Below are 25,827 nucleotides of genomic sequence, written 5' to 3'. Positions count from 1 at the left end.
AAGGGGGTTACCAAAATTACAAAATAACACTTACTAAACACCCCCCCCCCCCCCCCCCCGCCACAACACCATTAAATTCACTCCACCACAAAGGCGTGAAACAAACTAAAAGCAACTCTACCCACCGCAACCGAGCCTCACGCGTAAGATGATTGTTATCTAGCCAACCGGCAATACCATGTTATTTTATTCTATAATCTGCTTTTGGGCTTTTGGATAATACATGCAGTCACTGGCTCTTGATGTTTAGTATGGAGGGAAAACATTTACGGTGAGTACATAACATATCTGGAGGTTCGCACACGCTTGGGTTGAATCAATTACCAACGGGGTTACTTGAATCCATAATGCGCGCGCGTGTTCACAGTCTGCGCACACACGAGCCGAGTCTTGCATGCTTTTCATCTTGTCGGACGAGCACACACAATATGTTTTATGTGTAGTTTAAGAGCTGCCTCATAACCATTATTAACACATTACCTTCAATAACACGTGTACCTTGGAAATGCTAGCGTTATATAAAATGCTGACCTCTCTCGCTTTAAAAAAAGAGCGGTATTTATTTTTTGCCTTATAACATTAACCTAGGGTCGAATCGAGACGAGAAACCTGCGAGAAATTTCGCCATTGACAATTACACAAATGCACGCAGTTTTTTGTTGGAGTAGTTATTATAATCTCATATTGAAAGGAAACTTGGGTTATAGTGATTCAATACTGTATGCAAGCTGAATGCTCATCCGCACTTAACGAAAGGTGTGCACAGCAGGAAGGAACAACGACTTTCGATAGCATGTTTTAATTCCTAATGCAAATACCTATCATAGCAAGCTAATAATTATCGGCGGCTACTTAGCACGTCCTGCATGATACAGTTCCATAAAACTTTGGAGGCTGGACGTCTCAACCGTCTGTCTCAATTTATGAGACTGTACTAGTCGAAACTTGTTGCTGCTTGAAACAATAGATGAAACATTTATTCATTCTCAAAACATGGTATGGTAAGTAATATAAAGATTATATATTTTTGAGAAGCTAATGCCCATATTACTGTTCAGCAATACAAATAGGCTAGGACAATTCTGAGGTCATTTAAAAATGTTCCGTGGTTCCAGGTTTTTTTCTTCTCACACTTACGAATTTATTGAATGTTTGTTACGATATGCAATATAGCGTTTACATTTAAAGAAAAACAGTAACCAGTTACCTTGAATGAACACCGCAGATATGATGATAGCACCAACGTAGTAGGCTGCCGAATGCATCCTTCGAAAATCAAGGTTCCTTGATCCTTTTTCTCAATGACCTGCAATGAAAGAACTCGTGGAGTTTATTTCCTCCGAAGAAAGATCAGAGATTTATACGTATTTTCCTTTTATTTCTGTGGGTTTACAGGAGATAGCAGTGCGATCCGAGATAGTTGAGTTACTGAGACTAAGTATAGTCGAGCAGGTACAGTGGCTAGTAACGCTGAGCTTGCCGGAGGGTTTGTGCGCCAACTCCTCCCTTTTCACCCCGCCCTCACAGAAATCCCCCGCCCGTAACAAAAAAGACCTTGAGGGGCATTCCTGAATACTCGTTTTCTGTTCTTTCACATTAAGCCAACCTCCACGTCCAGTTTTGGTATTGTGAGCGCAGCTATCCATTGTCGAATTGGAATGTAATACTGAGGCAACAGTTAAACTGTGATGGTTTTTTGGTGAATTTAGATTTATATATTAATATATGCATGTTAACAGTACGTTGTCATGTATGCCACTGCTGTCCATTGCCTGTTGTTGGCGACGGTGTGAAGCCCGTGTAATTAATCATTATTATATGTATATATCCATTATTACGAGCAACATTGTAAGCTTCTTTTTTGTTAACTGGTTATTATTATTATTATTATTATTATTATTATTATTATTATTATTATTGTTATTATTATTGTTGTTGTTGTTGTTGTTGTTGTTGTTAATAATAATAATAACAATAATATGCATAGAAACCAATAATAATATAGGTAACTTTTCACATGACAGTTTGGGAAATGTGTCCTTTACGTTTCTAACAACATAGCATTAGCTGGATGTTTACGAACATTGATCTGTTCCATGTCTACACAATGGTGGCATGAAGTAGAACTACTAATAGACTCAGCATTGAGAAAGAATACTATGGTGCCACGTCCATTGTTTGTCATTGATCCAGAATGAAATGACCAAAAGAACAGGGTGCAGCATTACCAGAGGTGATGGTTTCGATCCAGTCAGGTATCGCTAAATTCAAATCCATGACAAATCTTTGATTGGCTGAGCTGATATCACTCACAGCCAGTAAGTGAGACTGATGTCAGTTTTTGCATCCCATGCTAAGATTTAGGCATCTGTAATAATAAGGATGATGTTCTCATCAGCAAGGAGTTTTCACAGCAGAAAACAGCTCTGCAGAGTGACAGAGGATTTTGAAAGCATGTCACAATTCAAGCCAGCATCACTTCCATCCAGTGGCTCCTTGGACTGACTTCAAGCCTACACAAACAAGTGGTGAAATGATTGAGTCTTTGTTGGCTTCTAATCAAATGAAAACAGCAAAGCTGCAAAAGAAGCATTAGAAAAGTCATTCACTTCCTGGCCTTGGACAAACTATAGCTTTATAGTCTTTGATTATAATTATATGGCCAACAAGTTCAGCACTTTTCCAGGAAGGTTTTTTAGTACAAAATGGATAAGGATGCAAAACTTGCAAAAACAATGAAAATCACAATGAAAAATTACATCCATGGATATAAAAAAGCATAAAAAAGAAGCTAAACATACTGTGAGCATGCAGGCTCAACATAGTGCAGCATTAAAAATTGTGGGACAAGAGACAGGTCAGTTGTGAGCAGAGGCATGACACAGTTCATGACACAGTTATCAGTCAATGCCATAATGATGCACCAGAGATATAAACAGTAGTAGTGTGAAAGGGAGTGTGCATCTTTACATCAAAGAAAACTGAGAAGACACCACGTGCAGTGTTAAAATCATCTCTCCCAAATTATATACTTCCATTCTGTACTTAACCTTGCTCATAGCCCCTTCACTGCAACTGGCCCAATGATGCCTAAGTAGATCAAAAAGGCCGAAAGCACAGGCTCGAGGCACTGAGAAGATGTGACTGTTGCTCCACCAGGCCAGGAAGTGACTGTTGAAAAGCAAGTAGCCCTGGTAAGCTCTGTGGAAATGCTGCTAATGTTGTGGATTATCAGGATTAAATTTTTATTGCTCTATCAAAGGTTCCAGAAGACACCACTGCTTCCAGTCATCTTAACTCTACCCAAAACTTAGGACATACAATATTTCTTAGCATTGGAAAGGCTATCTAGTCCACAAACAGCATATGGCACTCTTAAGCCAGCCAATGTTTTCGTCAGTTACATTATGTGGACCTTTGCAGTGCTAGTGTGGAAGTCCATGCAGGAGTGGAGGCAACGAAACAGTTTTTAAAAAAAGATTCTGGGCACAACATTGCTCAGTACAGCATTGTACATAATGGCCAGGAACCATGCTGACCTGTTGTTCTTACTGTGTTGGAGATGCAGGCCTGGATTCAATCAAAGTTTATCCTGAATGTGGATTGATATTTGAATGCTATTGGCATGTTCATGTACCATCAGAAAGGTTGATGAACACCAAAATTAATCAAATGTTTGAATTTAAAAAATGAGAAAAAGAAAAAAAAATGCTTTAATTCATAAATCAACATTTTTGTAAATCAATTTTGTAAATTTTGTAAAAAACTTAAATAAACATGTTGTTTGCATCCAAGCCACATACACTGGAAATACTGCTGCACTTGATTTTGATGTCTTGTTCAGGTTAGCTCCCTTGAGTATGGAGGATAGAGCCGTCTCAGATCTGGAGAATAGATTTTCCAAGAAGACAATATTGTTTTTTATGGAATCAAGAAAGAGCCACTTTAGAGACCTGTGGATGTCTCTGAGAGTAAAATGGAAAATGAAAGCATTGCTCAATGCCCCTTAAGAAGCTCAGCAAGGAATCAGACTGCTCTGCTGTACAGAAACTTTTCTGGGTAATGAAGCATTTCCTGCGCTCTATAAAATCTGTGTGTCAGTCTTTAGGCACTGAGATTGCTACAGCCTTCCTTGAGGTTTGCTTCTTACTCAAGTTAACAATCTATGCAGCAAAAAAAGAGCAAAAACAATAAATCACTGCAAATAATTATACAGGAGAGATTTTTTTGTAAAGCTTCACATTTTTGTTGAAATCATTTTTTTATTTAATGTGCACATATGCCACCTACAATTTTTGTGCTGTACTCAAATATCACATTATATTCTCTATTTTTAATTTTTACTTTCAACAAGTTCTGTCAATGGATTTATGCATTGCCATTATTGAAATAATATAGTTAACTAATTTTAAGTCCAAAATATAAATGTGTAATGAACTTGTGCTCTTAATCAACAAAAAATCTGCAGTGAGTAAACAAGATCTAAATAACTTAATCTAACATATAAATCACAAAATACCTCAAAGAAATCACTGTGAGAATTTATAAAGGATATTTTATATACTGTACTTCTTTTCCTTAATGTTTATTTAATTTGTGTTTTTCTTTTTTGTCCACTTAAGTGTAAGTTTTCTCATTATAATGAATTTAATGTTATGTAAGCACTAAACTATAGGACCAAGATGAAACAGTTAGTCTTGTGGTAATTCTGTTATCCATAAATTTGAGTTCATATTAGTGTGGACATTTGGAATGTTGTCGCTTTACAGGAGAATTATAGATTTTTTGTCTTACTTTGCAGCTAATAAGGATCCTGTTTCAGTCGCTTAATGCACTTTGATCAATACTTGATCCATGTCAACATCTGTGTTACAGTAAATCTTTAGAGAGCTGGTAAAATGTGGATGACATGTGTTCGGCACCAGTGGTCATTTAATGCAGGGTATAAAATGGTTGTGAAATTTATGCCTTAGCATTCAATAGCCACTCAGACCAGCCCAGAGGCATCATGGCCTGCAATGGTGTGGATAGTGTAATTCTGGTTCAACAGTCACAATTGTTTTAATTGAATCCACACACGTCAGTCTTTGGTACAGTATTGAGGATGTAGCTGACTGACAAAATTGATATTGTAATCCTTTCATAAATTTCTGTACATGTGAATCAGTTTTAAAAAAACAACAACCGAGGCCCACTCAATGACTATCTAATATATTTCACGACTCACCCAGTTCCTAATTGTTTCCATTTTATGGTCTCTAACTGTCTTCTTTTCCATTAAACATGACAGACTCATACTCATAGAAAATAATTTGCCTGAAAATAATTTAGGATTTAATGGAATAGTTACCAATACAATATAAACATAGTGTGCATTTATGTAATTCTTACTAGAGAGAGCTTCTCCCCCAATGTAATTTAGGTATTCATTTTGTTATTCTACAAAGAATTTAGAGCTGTGCTTGCCTTTGACTAGTACTTGTGTATTCATTGGATTTACATTTATTAAATTCTGGAAGGTGAATATGTCTCCAAGGGACAATCTAGAACCTATGGCAGGTAAGCATATGGTAAGCATAAGGTGTGTTATACTGTTTATTAGTTAATGCTTTTTGCGCTGTTAATGAAAGAAGAGCCTCCAATGCTTTTGTTACATTCATATTCCATGCCACTGAAATGGTTGTACTTCAATGTTCAAGACCAAAATCGCTGACGATTGAGTTTTCCCCAAGTGAGGTACCGACACTCATATTTTCACATCTCCTTTTCACAGCTTGAAAGGACAAATGCCATGTAACAATTAAATTACTAGAGATTGTCCCCAGGCCATCTGCCCTAAGGCCAATTCACCTTGCCCACCAACAGCTGCCCCCCCCCCAACCCATGCAAATGAATCCTTTTGTCTTCCCACCAATTTATTTATATCACAGGGCTTATCTCCCTTTCAGCGTAAGTACAGGTTCAGCTGCGCTTGTTCCCTGAGTTTGAGAGAGATGTGGAGGTGCCATCTGCCTAGGGGTTTGTTCGTTGCTGTCGCCAGGCATGGAAGAGGGCACTGACTTTTCTTCTCTGGTCTTCTGCGCAAAACCAGGTGCAAGCCAACCACTGCAATCGGCTGGTGCCCCTGCCTCATGCAGGGCTGAAGGTTTGCTGTTGATATTCCTCTGGAGGTGGAACCTCGTAAGTTAGCTCCTTGTTTTTCTTCAGTCATTTTAAGATTGACAGGCACATCAAACTGGTGGCCTATACTCCAGTTACCCAGTTCTGAGTTCACCCTACTTTACACGTCTCAAGGTTAAAACCTTTGGTGACCAGTCACGTTCCCCAACCACCTCCTCCACCTCGGATCATCGGAGGCCAGCCGTTGTACAGTGTTTGACACATCCTTGCCAGTCGGCGAATGGGACACTCCAAAATTTCGAGGCCTGGGAGGTATGCAGCCCAGAGAAACGGTTGTTGGTCTGAGCTTGGGATGTCCTGGATCCTGAATTCATCCGTAAATTCTATCGGCTTCACCCTCAACCTACTGGAGGAACGTCGGGAACCATTTGTTAGGGTGGGGGTCCTGTCATGGTTCAGTTTTGGTCTGCCAGAGGGCATTTCTGTCTTGGTGTCATTTTTGCTTGTTAGGTCTTGTAATTGTTTGTAATGATTGTATTATTGCTTTTGTTGTGTGCTGTTCTGCATGTGTGTTCTCATTAGTTATTTTTCTCCACCTATTAGTTTAGATATTGAAGTTCCTTGTTCACGGTCTTTCCCTGCCTGGTCTTTGTGTTTGCTTTGCACTAGTGATTCTTGCTCCTTGTTCCTAGTTCTAGTGATTGTGCTTCTGAGCCTGCATGTTTGTTGTTTTGTATTTTTTCAGCTACCCGGCCTCTGGCGTTGATCCCTGCATTTGGGTCTGACTACAAACTCCTGTGACACCCGTCCATGCAACTGGATGCTAAATCCAATGTCAATGCTGCTGTCTCATTTCCAGCTGCTAATGGCACTAGCAGTATATTTCTGTAGCTCCTTTGTGGGGCGACATAGCTAAGGAGGTAAGAGCGTTTGTCTGGCAGTCAGAGGGTTGCCGGTTCGATCCCCTGCCCTGGGCGTGTCAAAGTATCCCTGAGCAAGACACCTAACCCCTAATTGCTCCCAACGAGCTGATTGGTACCTTGCATGGCAGCCTTTCACCGTTGGTGTGTGAGTGTGTGTGTGTGTGTGTGTGTGAATGGGTGAATGAGAGGCATCAATTGTAAAGCGCTTTGGATAAAAGCATTATATAAATGCAGTCCATTTACCATTTGTGTATTTTCATTGGAAAATATCAGTATCGTTGTAGTATTGTACTAGGGAAACCTAACCCCAGAATCAACTCTTTGGCACAAGATGGCTACAGGGTGGTATGGCTAGTGGCTGCTTAATGTTATGTTTATTAAATATTATCCATTTGTTGACCTACATATACATAATCTAGTTTCTGATTTGGAATTCCCATCATCCAAACGTATCACCAGATTCAGAGCGACAAAATTCATGATGGTTGCCTTCTTGTGTTGATTTTCAACAATGGGATAACCACAACCTAACAATATGGTATAACTAAAGCCACTGTGTTGCTTTGTGTGTTCTTTGCCCATATGCCGGGTACAGAACAATTCAATATGATCACATTACAACTGCATGCAGTCAATCCAAAATCTTGAGAATTGCAGGCTTGTTCAGTATTGCAGCGGTTCTCAAACTTGTTTAGTCTAAGGCCCCCTTTGTGGACTGTAAGCTGCGTAAATAAGTCAAATCTGTGATGTTTCACTCCTATTAGCAAATAATTACGCCGCAAGAATGCAAGAAGGCTTACCTCAGTGAGAAGGATGAAAGTGTTTTTCCGTGCATTGTTGGTCAATCCTCGGTGTAACTGCTGTCCAACAATTTGGTTAGATTTGAAAACATGTCAGTGATACCCATCTGCAGTTTGCATGTCCAGAGTCCAGTCTTTCTCCTGAATGTGTTTATTTTGTCACTCACTTTCAAAATAGTGGAGCAAGCCCCTTGAATAGACCAGTTAAGTCCATTGCGAACATTAAAAATGTCTGACAGATAGGCCTTTCTTGCTACCCATTCTGGGTCTGAGAAATACCGTGCCAAATTGGGTTTGTGTTCAGCCATGCAGCTCATCTCTCAACCTGAACACTCGCTCAATCACTTTGCCGCATGAGAGCCACCGCACTTCTGAATAGAACAGTTGCTTTTCTTCAGTTTTGCCCATTTCTGTGCCCATTTTCTCACATTTCTGAGAAGAGATGTGATTTCAGTGACTCTCGGTGTGTAGTTCACCACAGCTGCAGCTACATTCAGGTGTCGTGGAATCCGATGCAAGTGCATGACTTTGAAGCATACAACGAGTGGCTGCGCTCATTGGATTAACGGCTTGAATTCGGCTAACAACTCCATTCCTGTGGTCAGACATTACTGTGGCCCCATCAGTGCAAACAGCCATGCACTTCTCCCAGCTCAAATTTACCGAATTTGTCCAACATTTTAAATATCTCTTCACCTGTAGCTCTTCCCTCTACCTCTTCACAAAATGAAATGTCTTCAAAAATTCTGACCTATTAAACATAGTATTAAACATAAAATAGCAACTTAGCTGCGTTGCTAACGACAGTGCATTCATCGAGCTGCATTGAAAACTGTTCACACGGTCTCAGCCTTTCGATCAGTTCGCATTTCACATCAAAAGAAAGGTCCCAAATTCTTCTGCTTGGTATTGTTGGGCAGTGCTATAGCCTTGAGCTTGTGTGCTGCTTCCTCCCTGACCATCACTCTGCACATATCAACTGCTGCCATGAGTAGTAATTCCTCACCAGTGGTGTGAGGTTTTTTGCATGTGGCTATTTGCAGGGTTGCCAAGTAAGGTGCTTTGCTGTGCTTTCTCTGGGATTGCTGTGATATTTGTCATTTGCATTTTTTGTTCCCCATATTCCTTTCTTTTACTGGAAAAGGTCTGTATTTTTTGCATGTTCTGGATGAGTCATGAGATGCCGTTGGAGTTTGCATAGCTTTAGCGTTAGGATAAAATCTTCAAGCACAAGGTGCACTGTGGTCTGCCATCACTATGGTCCATTAAAGCATATTTTATATAAGATTAATCAAATTTTCATAATTAAAATTATTTAAATTATAATTTAAATAAAATTATTATTAGTAGGGTCTCCTACTGCAAAAACTAGCAGACTAGAATTGTGTCTTACAAGGAACATCCATTTTGCTAGCTTTCTGCACAAGTATTGCTATCCTGTAAGTATTAAGAGAAGTGATGCTGTTCTGAAGATGTTATAGCTAACGTGCTAAGTGGGCACAGGATGGCTGTGAATTGAAATTGGTTGGCACAGATTTAAATGTAATAATTTTTAAACACATACCACTCTAAGCACACAATATTTTTGATCATTGGCCAAAGCAGATTTATGAAATTGCCAAAATTAAATATCATTAAGTACAGACAGAACTTCTAGAATTTTAATGCAGCCTCCTTGGTGCCACGTTGCGGCCCTCCGGGGGTCTGTGCCCCCCAGTTTGAGAGCAGCTGCATTAGCGTATAATTACATATGTCTTTGCACCTTTTTTGTTAATCATTGAGCACCATAGCAGTGGGTCATGGCATATATAAAATCCCACCAGTTGCCACAAAATTAGGTCATGTAACGGTGAATCATTGCTACTAGAGTACCTACAGTGGGAAACTAAGGAGGTTGCGTACTACTTCCCACACAGACTATATGTTTACTACAGAATCTGTTTGCACATATTCATCATCGGGAGTGATGCATTTGAATGCCACCAATTCGCTTGGGCTTGACATTAGCGTTGGTGTCTGCATTCTGAACGGAGATGCAAATTTGGTTGCTAAGGGTAAATGTGAAAGGCTTTCATTCATATTGAAAGCCAAAGTGCAGTTTATTATTAAACATGTTTTATGTCATTTCTGACATTTTGGAAAATGTCAGATTATTTTGAATTTAATAGTCAGCTTCAGTGACTTCCAGGTTCCTTGCCTGGCCAAATGCAGTGCAACATGATAAACCTTGGAGAATCAGGGCATACGCGGAATAACACTGGCATAATAACATTGCCTTAAGTGAAGCCAAGGGAAAGATTATATGTAGCTTATGTCAAGCCACAACACAGAGGAAAGCAACAAAAAAAAACATTTGTGGATTCTGACTCCAATGAAAAATCAATTACAATACAATTAGGAATATAACACTATACTATATACCTGACTAATAATTGAAGAACCCTTTCAATGCATTAATGAGGACTTTTTCCCCGCCTTCATCCGTCACCAGTTCTGTTTAAACTGTGTGGACTGTTAAAACACAGTTGCTGGCAACACAAAGAACGCCCTAATCTGTCCTGTGCATTCACTCTAAGTTCAAGACTAATTTTCTGTGCTGCCCTATCAATACAAACACTACATGCAGACCAAGGCCTACTGTAATGTATTATTCAGGCTCTGCATGTTTTATCATAGGCACGGTTATGTCCAGATCCAGAAGTATCACAATGTGGTTCAGATATCTGGAAACAGCCTCTTTGTGTATTTATCGGAATTTCATCAGAAGAATTGGAGGGCTATGTGATAAAGCAGGCATAGTCATGCCTAGGTTAATTACTTCATTATTAACTGTCCAAACAGAAAGTTAGCATTGAAAGTGACAATACAGTATTGCAGCACTACCTGTCACAAGCAGACACGCTAGTAATTTATGCAACTCCTTCGCAGAAACCGTACATAAAGTCTCGGAGCTCAAAATAAAACCGAATCACACAAATGTGTTTGAATTCCCTGTAGAATACACACAAGCTACATCTCTAGACAGTTTTTGGTTTGTCTTCTGGCTTGAATCCATCACAATTCAAATATCACTTGTCAAAAAATGTTCCAGTCTATGGAAAAACTCACATAAAATAAATATTTCAAATAAAAAGGCAAGTAGAGAAGCGCTTCTGCTCCGGAATATAAAATACAGAGGAATATATTATTTTTTGCAACACCTCTTCAAAAAAGTAGCATGATGGTGGGAATTTTCTGATTTAATAGAACAATTAATAATATATTTCTATACTATTGCGACTTTGTTTCCTTTTGCACCTCATGGTACTCTGTAAGCAGATGTAAGATGTTGGACCAAAAAGGCATTAAGCTTAGATTTAAAAATAGCTACAGTGTGGCCCCTGGACTCAACTTGAACTCAATCAACAATTGTTTGTTTTTAACGTTGATTGCAATTCCAAGCTGATGCATCTTATAAATATGTTTTTCTGTTAAGGGGCACAAACAAGAACATTACTGTGACAATTTGATGTTTGGTACTGCAACGTACTACCAGCAACACCTGCAACCAACCAGAAGCCTCCTGTAGTTAAGAAGGTAATGCTGGAGCTGTTCATTGGGTTTATCTATAGAATTTGTGGCGACAACACCTTCCTTGGCAGTCTGGCACAAGAACCTTGGTCTTTAGCTCAGTGGGATAACTGCATGTCCAACTGCACTATGGCAGTGATTTGACACACACGTCAAGTCTATCCCAACCAAATAATCAAACTTTCAGCACTACTAGACGAAGTAGCTTTGCATGACTAATGTCCTCTTTGATATTATTTATGTACAGAAAGCTCTTACTCCTCCACTCCACCACCGGAAGCACTCTATACTGAGAATAAAATCTATAGGTTTTGAACAAAACAAAAACAGCAAAACCTCACAGGATATGTATATACTACATTTATGTTAGTATTCTTCACTCTCCTTTTGTATTTTCTTTTCTTTCTTTCTGCTTTCCCCTTTCTTATTCCAGAAAGGGGAAAGCAGAGAGGGTAAGGGATAGAGAAGGGATCGCTGATCGGAAGGGAAATCGAACCCTCAGCTGCAAAGGGGAGCTCATCAATGGGTTGATAAACGGGTCAGCCGTGTAACTATGTTACACATCTCGCCGAACATCTCTATTTGAATCTGCATGCAGGGTAGAGTCATATATTATATGGTGTTCACCTGACATTAACACCATCAAGGCCTTTGTGTAATTGTGTGAGAAAAAAGTTTATTAAAAAGCTATTCAAGAGCATACCAACTGTCAGGCACAAGGACATCAGAATGGAGTTATGTATTCCTGAGCATATTAATGGCAAGGAGGTCTCATGGGACATAATATATTTTGAGCAGTTTACACCTACGCCGAACCAGTCCTCTAATTTTGTGAGTCCCAAGAGCATAAGTCCTTCACCGTTCCTGGCTGTGCAATATGCAAATTGTTGGTTTAATGTGTGTTTGCTTCAGCTGCAACCACACACTTGTACATGGAAATGAACTAGAAAAAGAAATTCCATTGTTCTCATTGAATTGGAGCTCAGGGGTATGACATTCATTACATTTGCAACATTACCAGCTTTACTTTCAAAAACCTAAACAAAAATGACTATTTGGCATTTGCTTATTAAATCAGGAACACGCATACAGTATTTTTCATCATCAGCCACCAGATCCTCACATATGCCATAATAAAACTTAGGAAATCATTTACATATTTAAATTGTTTCAGTTTTGAGTAATGAAATCAATTTGTTCAACTCTAACAGTGTTAACATTCTCTGAAATGTGGGACCAAATGCCATCTGTTAAGAGTTGAATTAACACTCTTAGCACTGAATTAACACTGGGCATTTTACTGTGTACCTTAAAAGAATTGCTGCATTAAGGTATTTTCATACAATATATTTTTCATTGACTACTTGTTGTGCTGCACTTCAGAGGTAAATATGCTTAGCTTTTTGATTATGAATACTGTAGTGGTGTTCACAGTCATTTATTACATTTGTTAGCTTTTTGGCACTGCGGGAATAACTAATTTACATATTTTAAATGGCTTTTCATTAAAATAAATAGTATTTTGCTGCTACATAGGTTTGTGACTGCAAGAGTGTTTGTGGGAGTCTCAAGGCCTCAAAGAACACAAGGTTTGTGAATATTTCTTGTTATATAGAGATGCTTCTCAGCATTTTCACACATTCCCATTCAAAAGTCCCATGATGTGATGTCATGGAAATTGCTTTTCAACGGTAACTTTACAGTCTAGTCTGAACTGTCTGCTATCTTCAAAGCTCAGGGCATGCTTTACTTTTGTGTATTGACAATGTCCAGTTTGTTTTCAAGCCTAAACCCATATGCTTCAATATTTGTTTTCCACCCAATGAAACGAAAGAGCAGGACTGTTATTTATTCTCTCCCTGAAGCGATGCCCTTTTAGATGTGGAGGTAGGAATCTGATTCAGAGTAACCTGAAACCATCTTACTTATGGCAATTCAATACTGTGAAGAGTGTGTGAACGTAACTTTATTTTTAGGTCCTCTGTTATTTATCTGAGTAATTCACAGCATTCCTGTTAATTATGTAAATATGTAAATTGATTTTTACTGTTAATTAAATACTGTAATGTGGGAAGTGCACACACCCTATTCCTTAATGTCATTAATGACAGCATAACTGTCCATACATGCACCACACACGCACACATACACGCACACACACACACGCACACACACACACACACACACACACACACACACAACTAGTAACTGTTGCTCATATGCACAAGGGGTTGGCTTCTTTAACATTATAAGGACCTGTTCAGTAACTAAGTATTTATTCTTGGTCTGTAATCTTGTGCACTATAGTTATATCATCAATAGAGCTGTAATTATAGCAATCAGCAGCTACATCATGTACCCTGCTCCTGCTGAATGGCTGAGGCTAAGCAGCTGTGAGCCCACCTAAGACACATTGCTGTTGGAGGTAGAGTTGTTGGTCCAGTTGCAGGTGTTCTTCCTTCTAGACTAAGAAACTTCAATCCACCCACTGCAGTGACGGGAAAACTGTGTTGTAGGAGGTGCCCTCTTTCAGATGAGACATTAAACTGAGGCCCTGACTAGTCTTTGAAGGTACTGTGGCACTTCTTAATGTAAAATATAGGTTCCCCATTGACCCCAAACTGGCTTTCTTAAAACTGCTACAGTAATTCCCTTTCTCTCCACCTGAGCAGATGTGTGGTGAATGTTTTGGTCCAAAATGGCTGCTGTGGTGATGATGCACATTGGTAGAGGTGAAGTTGAGGTGAGTTTCCCCCCTTCATTGTAAAGTATTAAGAGATTGTGAAAAATTCCAGTGCAATCTGTCATTACAATTAAAAAAACATCTTCATCTATAGTGCAAGCACTTAGCTGATAAGTTCGTTATTTAAAGAGAATCTCCAGGATGCCAGCAACAATTGGAAAAGATTCCTGAGCCAATTGAATCTCAAATATTAATCTGCTTTCAATGAAATGACCTCTCAGAGTAACTCCATAGTCCTCAAGGTATTTAAACTCATTCCACAACCTTTTAATTTTCCAAACATCATATATGGATTGCTTATCCCAAATGTTCTCTGTAGATTAGTAAGTGACCCCCACTTACACTCACTATGCTTATTGAGCATTTTCACCGATTGTGAGCTCTCTCAATGCCTCTAGCAAGGACAAAGTAAACTCCAGCCGCTTTACAACCATAGATATATTTTGTAAAGTAAAAGTTCAAACTTGGACTCCTCTGTTCATATATAATTAAAAATAGAATGTCAATGCAACCACAGAAGTTCTGAGGTTTTTTGTGGTTCTTGTACCCATCCCCTCTGCTCAGTATATATATATATATATATATATATATATATATATATATATATATATATTCACGCACAGACACACTCATACACACAAATGGGGTGCACCAATCGTGAATTTTTATGGCCAATTCCGGTTGCCAATTTTTTTAAAGCCCAATCAGCTGATTCAAATAGGCAATTTTTTATTTCTTTATTGTTTTGCCACATTTTCACTTGAGATTCACCTCCTCAGATTGCACTGAAGCCTTTTTAAATATCCTTTTTTCTTTCCATTCCTTTTTGGTCTAATGTTATAGGTATAGATATAGATATAAAAATAGGGTATCTGTCTAGTCATATTTACTTTTGTTACAACACAAACTGTTTGTTAGATTACATTACACTGATTTTCAATGGGCCTTCTGTGCCTTCTTGGTGATATCAAACTTTTGTATTGCAGACAATAACACTGATGTTCTCCACATCTTTAAGTTGCTCTGGATAACAGCACCTGTATGTGATTGCAATTAAATTCAGTGGAGTCAGCCACAGTTGAATTGTATCTGGCTACATTGGTGACTACGATGTGGTGCACTTTGCCTGGGGACAGTGCATAATTCTGTGTTAAATTAACTAAAACCGAGTCTACATAAGTCCTGATGTGATCACATGTCCTAGAAATACTGGATCAGAGTTTTTTTTACATTGCTGAGGAGAAACATGCCAAAATATTGATAATGAAATATGACTGATGGAGCTGCTGTGTCAGATCTTATTTTGCATTAGCCTACATGTTAACAAGGCTTCAACCCAGGAACATGAAAGAATGTGTTTCTCAGCAGACAGGAAAGACATTAGGCATATACGTAGGTGTCAAGAGGTGGAAATTTCAAAACCGTTAAATGGCATTGGTGCATTAATACAACTGGCTCTGTGAGCAGATTTAAAATTCAGTGCCAACTTAGTGCCATAAAGGGGATTTAATTGAGCATCGCTTGCATAATAAGTACAGTAGGGTGTTGATTATCACTTCTATTCTCTTGCTTTCATGGGGTGCCCATTATCACTTTTACAAGCCATATTTGGCTCATTCTTCATACACTTTACATTGTGGTCAATTCCATTGGTTTAGTAAGCTTAACTGTGATCATAAGACTACTGGGGTCACTATGTCAACTGATAAAACATTTTTGCATTTAATTAAATTAATATTTTGATTACAAAGATAATCAAAGGGTTTGTTCTAGATAATCAAAGGGTGTGTTCCTGATTTTCATTTCATTCTCCCCCTCAATAATAATAATAATAATAATAATAATGAAGAAAAAAAGAAGAAGATTACTATGTTTAGTCTGTATTCTTAGGCCTGGAAATATTACCAAAAAATATTTTATTCTATATTTTACATTCTTGTGGTTTCTCATCCCATCTTCATCTTAATGGAGGAGCTTGCAGCTACTACATAAAAAATCCACATAATTCAGTCATTAATGAATCACAACAGTACATTTCAGGTTCTGCAATATGAATACATTTTTCTTTAATTACAGCAATAGGTATTCTGCACCTGTCACTTTTTTATGCAAACAACCGCAACTATCAATAGAAAATGAAGGCTACTGCTGAAATGCTCTATAAATTCCATTCTGACAGCTAATTAGGGTTAATCAGAATACTGGGCCAAAGTCATCTCAACAGGTTTATAACATATTTATAGTGCAGACTGCCTGTCTTCCTACACTGAATACTGACAGAAATGTAATTCATTGTAGTTCATTCTTGGTCATTCTTGATGAAAATGAAAATTTCTTATGATTGCTACTAAACAAATACAAATTTCTTGACACGAGTATGTGTAACCCTCGTGCTGAGGAAGCCCACTCTTGACCCCTCTGTCATCCAGAGCTGCTGTCCTCTCTCTCTTCTCCCCTTTTCAAAATTCTTGCATGGACTGTTTTTAACAACCTCTTTTCTTTGTCAAAACGATCTATTAGGGCGCTGCTGGGTGGCTCATTTAGTTAAGGCCCCATGTTGTGGTGTATGGATGAGTCCCACATGGTCTTGGATCGGATCCTGGCCATGCCCATGCTGACTATGGCTGGTAGCAATTGGCAGTTGTGATGCCCAGGTTATGGGTATTCTGTTAGTTAGGCATCCACACTCTATGCAAGATTAGCTGTAGTTTGGTGGCTCCTCATGTTTTTACATTCTAGCAGTTGGGTACATGCATGAACACAGCTGTAGTTAAGGATAATTGGACATTCCAAATTAGGGTGGGAATGGATGTGTACAGCCCCACATTGGGCACCAAATTTATTTTTAAAAGAAAAGAGATCTGTTAGATCCTCACTAATTTGGCTGAGGGTTGCCAATTTGTAATGTAATCAAAATGTAATAGGGGAGAGCAAGTCAAAACCTAACAGGGCTAAAATGTAACACAGACTTTTTAGGTAGATGCATCGAGCTTGAATGACGTATTTCAGGTTAAACACGTGAAATTACCATTTCATGGTCTCCAACGAACAGGGGGAGAGATCAATAAATATTTTGGAAGATATTGCCAAAAGTGTGTTTTGGCTATATACAAGTGAATGTGTGTGTGTGTGCGTGTGTGTGCGTGTGTGTGCGTGTGTCAAGAAATCTAACTGTATTTAATTGTAAACAGTAGTTTAGTGACCAACAGATTGCATAGTTTTGATATCGCATACTAGCTTGCTGGGATTGCTAGCCAGCCGAAAGTGCAAAAGTGTATTTAACTGCCTTACTTCGTGTTAACATTTAAAGCTATTAAGACTGTTAGGTGTACCCTGCACCACGTTAGTTTTTACCCCAACCTCGGGATTAGATGTAACATTTCACTCTCAGTACTTTCGGTCAGATTGCTGGTGAAAGGAATGTTACGTAAGTTCAGTGTGGCGATAGTACATCTACATCAAAAACAGAACAATTTTAAATAAGTAATTCTGTTTTCAATGGATATAGATTTACAAACACTGCATGTTTAATGCTATGAATGGCAAGGTAATTAGAAATATTTTAGCTGTTTTTTATTTTACTTTATTTTAGTTTTTAAAAATTTATTTATGATGTGTTATCAAAACTTTACCTTGGCCTGGAAATGATTTGTTGAAAACTGAATGACTCTGAAGTGGCTGTGATTGCCTTGGGTCGGATTGAAAGAATAAAAAAGGTTTTTGCTCTAACTTGCAGAACAAAATTCTGAGGATGAAAAGATGTGAAAGTGACGCTGTCTCCCCTTGACTGCAGATGCAGACACCCTTGAATATAACGTCTGATGCGTTCAGAGGCTTGGCATAGTTGAAAAACACAATTTGAGATTCAGAGCATGAACTCTGCTCCATCCCCCCCGCCTTAACAAATTATTGACACTGTTGATGATGCCGTCTGTACTCTTCTTGGAAGAGGCAAAATTTGGTAAGCACTGGAATGCACTGCACTGGCACACAGAAGACTTTATTTTCACTTCATTTGTATTTGCAAGACAAAATTTTAAGTGCTGCATGGCAGTTGTTGGAAAAGTGATGCTCAAGGTGGTATTGTACATCCCCTCAATAATGCCATTTTACCAATCAGAATTTCATAATGGTCTTTTTGAACATTTCAGATATTGTTGTAGTCTTGCAGTAAGTTATCACAACTGGGGTCAGCAATCTTCTATTTGAATCCCACATGAACTTCTGTTGTTATTATCAGGAGTTTATTTATTGCACAAAATGTTTTGCTTCAAAATAAATATTTGGCCCAGCTGCTGGATGGCTCATTTGGTTAAGGCACCATGCTGTGGTGCATGAATGAGCCTCGTGGCCTTGGATCAAATTCGGACCGTGTCAGTGCTGACTGTGGTGGTGGCTCCATCGGGCGATGCGTAGTTGCCAGTTGCATTGTCCAGGAAATGGGAGGGTTTGGTCAGATAGGGTTACTTGCACAGCACCATCTTGTGACCCCTGCCGGTCATTTGGGTGCCTGTAGATTGCGAAGCCGCATATGAACGGTCTTCCTCCAACACCACTCTGTGCGAGCATAGCTCCAGTCTGATGTGTGAAAAGAAGCAGCTGGCGGAGCAGTGACGTGGAAGTTAATAATGTAAATGGTAATAATATCAAAATAACAATGTAGTCAAAACAATAATGACATTGAAGTTGGATTCATGCAACCCTAGGTCCCCTGGGTGGACTGCTCAACACATTCTGATGTGTTGAGCATTCATTGGTTCTGTACAGGCGACTCTACTTCTAGGCTCAGCTCCCTTCAGCATAGTCAATGCTACAGCCTCATGTTTGTTCATGTGCTGGTGTGCTGGCGCAAGCAGGTGCTGAAACATGTGGACCAAATAGGAATGCAAAAAGCTCGTCTGTGGGGCTCAGAAAAAATCAGACCCTGGAGTCCTTGATTAGGTTCTTGGTTAGGTGTGAAGAAATTTTAGAATTTAAAAGTAATGTTCAAAATAGCATAATTTGGCAAAGTGAATTCGTAGTTTTGAATAGACTTCAAGGGGAGAATTTGCCTTTTGGCACCTGAGGCTTGATAAACAATACCTCCAGTAATCACAAGTCAGCTGGTCTATACTCTCCAAAACTGACAGCGGGGTTCCCACATGTAGATGGTAGCGATTACAGACAATTGGCCATTTCAATTTGGGGTGGGAATTACATATGCCAAATGAAAAAAAACAGATATTTAAAAAAACAGATATGTGGTAATATTTGAAAGTTAGCCAAGAAATGATTAAATGACAATAAAATTATTATTTTGCAATGGAAATCTCACTCCCAAGACTAGAAAACAATCAAAAATTTGTGAAAATATGTGTGAACAATTGGCTTGTGGAGGCTTCGTGAATTGTATTTTAAATAACTTAAATAACCAGTGTTAACACAGAAAGTCATCAGTTTTAGGCTTGGAAATGATTACACGTTTACTACGCAATGACATCATAATGTGAATCAACAGTGCTTCATAATGTTGATTATAACTTTTATGTTACATTAATGGCATTGCGTTTATCATGTTTGTCATGTTTTTAATTTTGCACCAACAAATAGAGACTTTGAAAAAGGTTGAGACATACATTTAGGAATACCAGTGCACTAAAAGAAAAACAATTATAATTCAGGACATGATACAATATTGCATATCTCACCAGACAACAAGCAAATAACATAAAATAAGGGCATTTAACAGCTCATATAATTTATGGTCATAAATCATCCACATAGCCTGTTAAACATTGGTTGCGCCCACGGCTACCCCCTTAAAAATCCCCTTGGTACCAGACCTGCTCTGTTTGTCATTTTCCACACGGGTGAGAAGTTGGGAATATAAGTGTGCTGAAACAGACCTTACTACCAATAAAACACACAATGCAATTCATTTATTTTACCTCCTACAGAGAGGCAGTTACTTTAAGATTTTAAAGCATTTTAAGTTTGATGACATTATGTTGGTATTGTGCTTTTAAGGTTATACACAAATAATGCCTGATTTAAAATGGTACAATTACAGTTGTTACTATGCCAGTGATGCATCCACAGTACTCACCTCGAAACATGTAGTATGACGCAAAAATGTTGAACAATCTATATTATATGCTGGTAAAATATAATTACTGAGAGAAAATGTTTGTGCACTGACTGAATCTGAACAGTTTGATCTGGCATGGCTTAGTAAAGTATTTCTTGAAAAATATGATGAAAATGATTTGGTACTGGCTGCACTGTGCATATTAATTTCCTGTCTTTAAATATTGGAATTCAAAAAAGGGTAGAGTAAGTGGAGGAGAGTTGACAGTGAGTGGCTTGAGTTTGAGTGCTAAGAGGTCAGTGGGTTTTAAGAGGTGTCAATAAAAGCAACCAACACAAGCTGATGGTTTCTAAGCAGACTTACGTAACCAGGCTGTCTGCGTATGCCCTTGTTTGGATAAAACAATGTTTGGCAATTCTAAAAACCAACTGGCTGTTTCCCAAATTAGTGACATGAATTTGTAGCTATCAGATCCAATGCTAGCTGTTTTTCCCAACGCAAACCATACTGGACTTGAAATGAAGTTAAATAATATTTTGATGACATCACACCGTCAATAGATATTCCATTAGATCTCTGTGATGAGGGTATTTAATATATTGTTGTATTCTACTTGCAATGCACACAGCACACACCAGCCATAAAAAAACCTTTGACAAAATTCTGACATTCAGCTACTTGACCAGTTTGTGATTAACACTAAATTGCAACCAAAATGATTGCATTTGTTTTGAGAAACAATCGGTTTCCTAAATTACAGCTCCCAGCAGTTAATTACTGCCATTACATTATTTCCAGAATGTTTCAATCTTGACACATACCTCTGTAAATTTGTATAGCTGCCAGTCGGTGACCTACTCTTGTCACTACTGGAAGTTGCTTTCACCAAGAAAAACAATGCTGCAATTGCCACTGAAATTAAGAAGACTGTAATTGTCTCCCAGAGGTTTTGTTAACTGGACCACTTAGTTGTCAATGTTCAACCTTAGGCTAGCAGAGTAGAGACTACCCATGACCATGTCCACACAGTCAATATCAGAGTTGGTCCAGGCTGCACAGGGGAATTGATCAATGTTGGTGTCCAACATGTGCTTAGAATGAAAACATTTGAGAAATATAAAAGGGACAGGGAACAGAAAACAATTTAAAATTAAGACAGATGTGTGGGAACAAAAGCAGCACATAAGGTGAAATAAGGGACTGTGATACTCATGGCATTCAGAGTAATTATGCATAGAAATTATACATTTTGGGCATCTGTGGGTACACAAATAAAACTAAACATAAACAGTGTTGCACCATTTGGGAGGTTGCCCTATTTTGTAAATGAGTATGGGTCTTATTTAAATTGTGCCGTTTCTATTATTCCTTATCTCAGTCAGTGTACAGCATACAAGCACAATCATGTTCCTAAGGAGTTATTCACCTCTACAAGAATATTTGCCTGTCTAGAATAAAAGGTTATTTCTCCATCCTTGCTTTATTGAAGTCTTTGTTTTTCTTTGACAGTGCATAACATTGTCTGACTTGGAGCATGGAAAGTAATGCTGCTGTGTAAGGATCATAAATAGATACTGCTCATTAGCCGGTCCTCTGGTCAGTTGGGGCCTGCTATTGGACCATTATGACAGATTAGCTGCGGAGTTCTCCCAGCCAATAGTAGCCAATAGCTTACAGAATGGAGTTGTTGGCTACATTTCAGAAAGCACATGTGCTAGTCCTCATATTCCCAAAATGGATAACATGGCAGCAAAATGATGGGCTTACAGTTAAAATGGGGCATTGCAAATGGGAGCAAAATTGTCATTTTTAACAAAGAAAAAAAAGAGCAAATATTTTTGCAGCTGCTACATGGCTCATCTTGTAAAGGCATTGTGTGTGGTGGGCCCCACGGTCTTGTATGGAATCCAAACTGTGCCCGTGCCAACTGTGGCTGGCAGGCCCCATGAGGTGACACATAATTGCCCATAGCATCAGCAGGGAGTGAAGGATTCAGTCGGCTGGGTTGACCCTGTCTTATCGCTCACTCCCTGCTTGTCAATTGGGTACCCACAGTCTGCTTGCTCAAACTGTGCACATAGTGTATTCCTCTGACTCACGTGTGCAAGCTGGGCTTTCAGACCATCATTATGAAAACCAGCTGTGGCTTGACATCATATGTTTCAGAGGAGAAGACTTGTGCATCTACACTGAGCTCTGGGCAGCAATATACACAACTGGTGAATATGACTGGGAAAATAAGGGGGTCAAGCATAAAGAAGCCCGTAGGATGCGCTTCATACACACATCCAAAGTTTAAATCCAAAAAGCCCATTTGTAACATTATGTGAATTATATACTAAGAGGCTGGTTGGCGTGATGCCAGAATTTTGGGTTGGGGAAGCAGGGGTGGGGTGGCATTTCTTTAAAAAATATGCCAGCTTAATCTAATTTCCATTTTAAAATGCACTTATTTTGCTTGTGCTGCTGAAAACCCTGTGCAGTCACTTTCATCGAAATGCATGAGATTTTTGGAGCTTGGCCATGTGTGCCTGAAATTGGTGATCACTGATAGCTTATGACTGTGAGAGTCTCACACCTTATGCGTAACACTTGAGCTCTATGTTTATACACCCAGCTGGCATCACTGATATAAAAAAAAGTCTGTTTGCAAAATTTTAATTTAGAAAAGTTTAGTGAAGTCCCTGATACAGTAAATAAAAGGTTTTGATCATCGAATCATGCCTTATGAAAAAAATCACACAAAATTTGCCTTTTCACGTGTGAAAATCACAATTTCACATGCGAATTTAACATTTCAAAATAAACTGCCACATGTGATCTGGACATTTTCATATGCAATTGCCTTTTTTCACTTGTGAATTCAAATTTCCACATGTGAATTACATATATGAAGATTTGATTGGCCTTTTATGTACTACAATTTACACATATGGCAACAAAACGTGACATGAAGTCACATCAAATTGCATCTTCATATGGGCATTCCACATTTTCACATGTCGAAATAAAACGTGATTTCTCATCATATCTCATCTTATAAATTGGATTGCTCTTATTTATAACAGTGTAATCTTCACATGTTGGGTGTTCGTGTGTAGTTTTCACATGTGATTTTTTTAGGGGATAGAATGTAATCATAGAATGCAATTCTATATTATCAAAGAATTGCATTCTGTGGTTATGTATTCAATTTAATGTAGATAGATACATAATCCTACCAACTGCAGTTTGCCTTTATGCAAATGTATATTTCTTCTGCCCCTCCCCCCTCTCTTCCCCACAAAATTCAAAAGTCAAACTGCCTTTGCAGTCTGCTGATTATATTCAAATGATGCCATTGTACACTGCTCGAGTGCAAAACTGCTTTATCTACCTAAAGTTTCTGTACTGCAGAATACCAGGTCTTTTATGGCTTTGAACAAGTGAAACAATTAGATCAGTCCTTTGTGTAAAGTTTCATCAATAATGTTCAGGTACACAACACACATTCTGGAATGACTTTACCAACAGCTGGGCGGCAGGCTCACAGTGTTTGAATATGCTGAGCATGGGTGCGGGCCCAACAAGCAAAGACAAATTGGAACGAGGAAGACTGCATTAACCTTGACAAAATGCATTTTTCAGTAACCCCACAGAACTTATTGATTCTGTTTCCTGTTTGGGCTTATTCCAGGAACATTAATATTTTACCTCACCCAAGGCAACTGTTCATTATCACTGGCAAAAAAAACAACAAAAAAAAAACAATTTGTGTTAAGTGGATTTTCATTAGTATTTCAGACCTAATTACATACTATACACGAATATCCATTATCAGGGGTAAACCAAGTACAAGAAAGCCAATAAAAAAGTAAGTGAGAAAATCTTTACAAACATTCATATGAGCATAGCACAGCTGACATGTTTCTTTGGGAATCTACTGGAAACATAGCACTAAATTACTTCTGTCCCAAGTGTTTAAATGGAAGAGGTTACAGAGGCTATTCCCCTCTTGGGTAAAATAAAGTTAAAATAGACATGGACATTTCTTTCTCTATTCTTCAGGGGGGCCATGTTGTTTATATAGCTCCTACACACATAGGCACTCAACAGTACGATTGCTCACAGCATTTGGGGGGGAGGGGATTTGACCTACCTCACGTAACTGCTTCTTTTTAAGCCAAGTCAAGAAGCTAATTAGCAGAATGCCAAATGACAGTTTTTTTCTGTGTTTTTTTTCCTATGCAGGCAACTGAAAACAGTGGGGACTGAAAAAATGTCAAGCGTTTTGTGAGCACACATGGGAGGCATATCTCCAGATGTAGCCTGGGGCTGCAGAGGCTGGAAATGCTCAGGTGTAACCGTAAAGAATTAGCATGCCGCGATCGTCCCAAGCTGTGACATCCCCTTGCAAATGAATCCTTCTGGAACGCACCTGGCCGCGCCGAGGAACGCTGACTGATTAACGGCACCTTGGAATCGCAAAGTTAGACTCGCATCACTTTTGATAAACAGGCATTAACCCAAAGTTTAGGGTTGGGTGATGTAATTGGCATAAACGATCTTCGCCTGAGATGCAAAGTAATTTCCAGCTGGGCCTGTGCTTCCTATTTTTTCATTCCGTCTCCATCCTAGATAAACTGAGGAGTCGTTTAGGAGGAATTGAAAGTGTTCCTGTGGATAACAAAGACATTTTGTGCTCGGTGATGCATGTAGTGAGCTCTCCAGACTACTGCAGAAAATCTTTCACCGTAAGTTCTGCCATCCCCCTCCCCCTCCCCCTCTCCCCCCCCGTGCATTTTCCATTTTTGATCGCTGCAGTGTTATGCAGTGAGAGTCTCAAGATATCTCATGCCATCTTTTGAAGAGAAGGTATGTGTAAACTGGCAATAATAAGGACTGTTTGTCACCTATAGGGACTTCTACCTTTTCCCTAGCAACAAGTAACTAACGCAAACAGATATTTGCAATTCAGGCGGAAAAGTTAGTATTACTGGGTTGTTTTCTATCCTTTGATAAAAGTTACATTGACTCTGAAAACTGAAATTTTACATTTTCAAATACTTAGACTGTTTACAGTCAACTGTGTCACTCACTGCCTTTAGATACACCCTGAAGGCAATATTCACCCAAATTAATATGGTGGTGAAAGTTCAGCTATTCAGCTACTGATTTCTGCTAATTGGTTATGCTGGTCCTGTGCTGCTTTTTAAAGGCAGTCATTTGCCATAGGGGCTACTGTACTAACGGTGTTTGTTTATAGTGTTCTGCCTTGCTCATTTCAGATTGCTTTTGATTTTTTTGAGTTCTACTGCAGAGAGCTGTCAGTTAAATAAACAGCGAAGTGAAAATATTGTTACCAGGATAATCATTTCAGTTGTAGTGGTGCAAATAAGAGTGATGTAAGTGTGATATGGCTCCATTTTCAGATTCTTACTGAATTCAATTAAATACCAGATCATCAATTATATACATTCTTGACATTCATGTCTGATTGTAGACTTTTATGTTGTTATTGTAATGGGAATACATTATTTCTGGACACTACACACAAGAATCACGTCAACATTTGTACATCCTACAACTTCAAATGTTCTGCCACTGATCAGCAAATGTTGGCTT

At 38.7% G+C, this 25,827-nt stretch overlaps 1 protein-coding gene and 1 long non-coding RNA gene across 3 annotated transcripts in view; one reads left to right on the top strand and one right to left on the bottom strand.

Moving 5' to 3' along the window:
• alcama (activated leukocyte cell adhesion molecule a) overlaps positions 1-1,491 on the bottom strand; it is a 60,712-nt gene extending 59,221 nt beyond the window's left edge. For both annotated transcript variants that reach the window (XM_035434195.1, XM_035434196.1), the window contains exon 1: positions 1,208-1,491. In XM_035434195.1, coding sequence (XP_035290086.1) covers positions 1,208-1,265 — 58 coding nt within the window. In that variant the 5' untranslated portion in view covers positions 1,266-1,491. The remainder of the gene's footprint in view (positions 1-1,207) is intronic.
• On the top strand, positions 117-24,967 carry LOC118236120. Its single transcript, XR_004766995.1, has 9 exons — positions 117-271; positions 6,092-6,180; positions 6,295-6,556; positions 6,866-7,040; positions 11,319-11,419; positions 11,847-13,002; positions 13,879-13,984; positions 14,086-14,156; positions 24,454-24,967. It is a non-coding gene; the product is annotated as an uncharacterized LOC118236120 (long non-coding RNA).
• The last annotated feature ends 860 nt before the right edge of the window (positions 24,968-25,827 follow it).

The sequence above is a fragment of the Anguilla anguilla genome, chromosome 9 (assembly GCF_013347855.1).
Source record: "Anguilla anguilla isolate fAngAng1 chromosome 9, fAngAng1.pri, whole genome shotgun sequence".
NCBI classification, from domain to species: Eukaryota; Metazoa; Chordata; class Actinopteri; order Anguilliformes; family Anguillidae; genus Anguilla; species Anguilla anguilla.
Note: the sequence above shows the minus strand (reverse complement) of the source record. Positions and strands in the feature narration are given on the sequence as shown.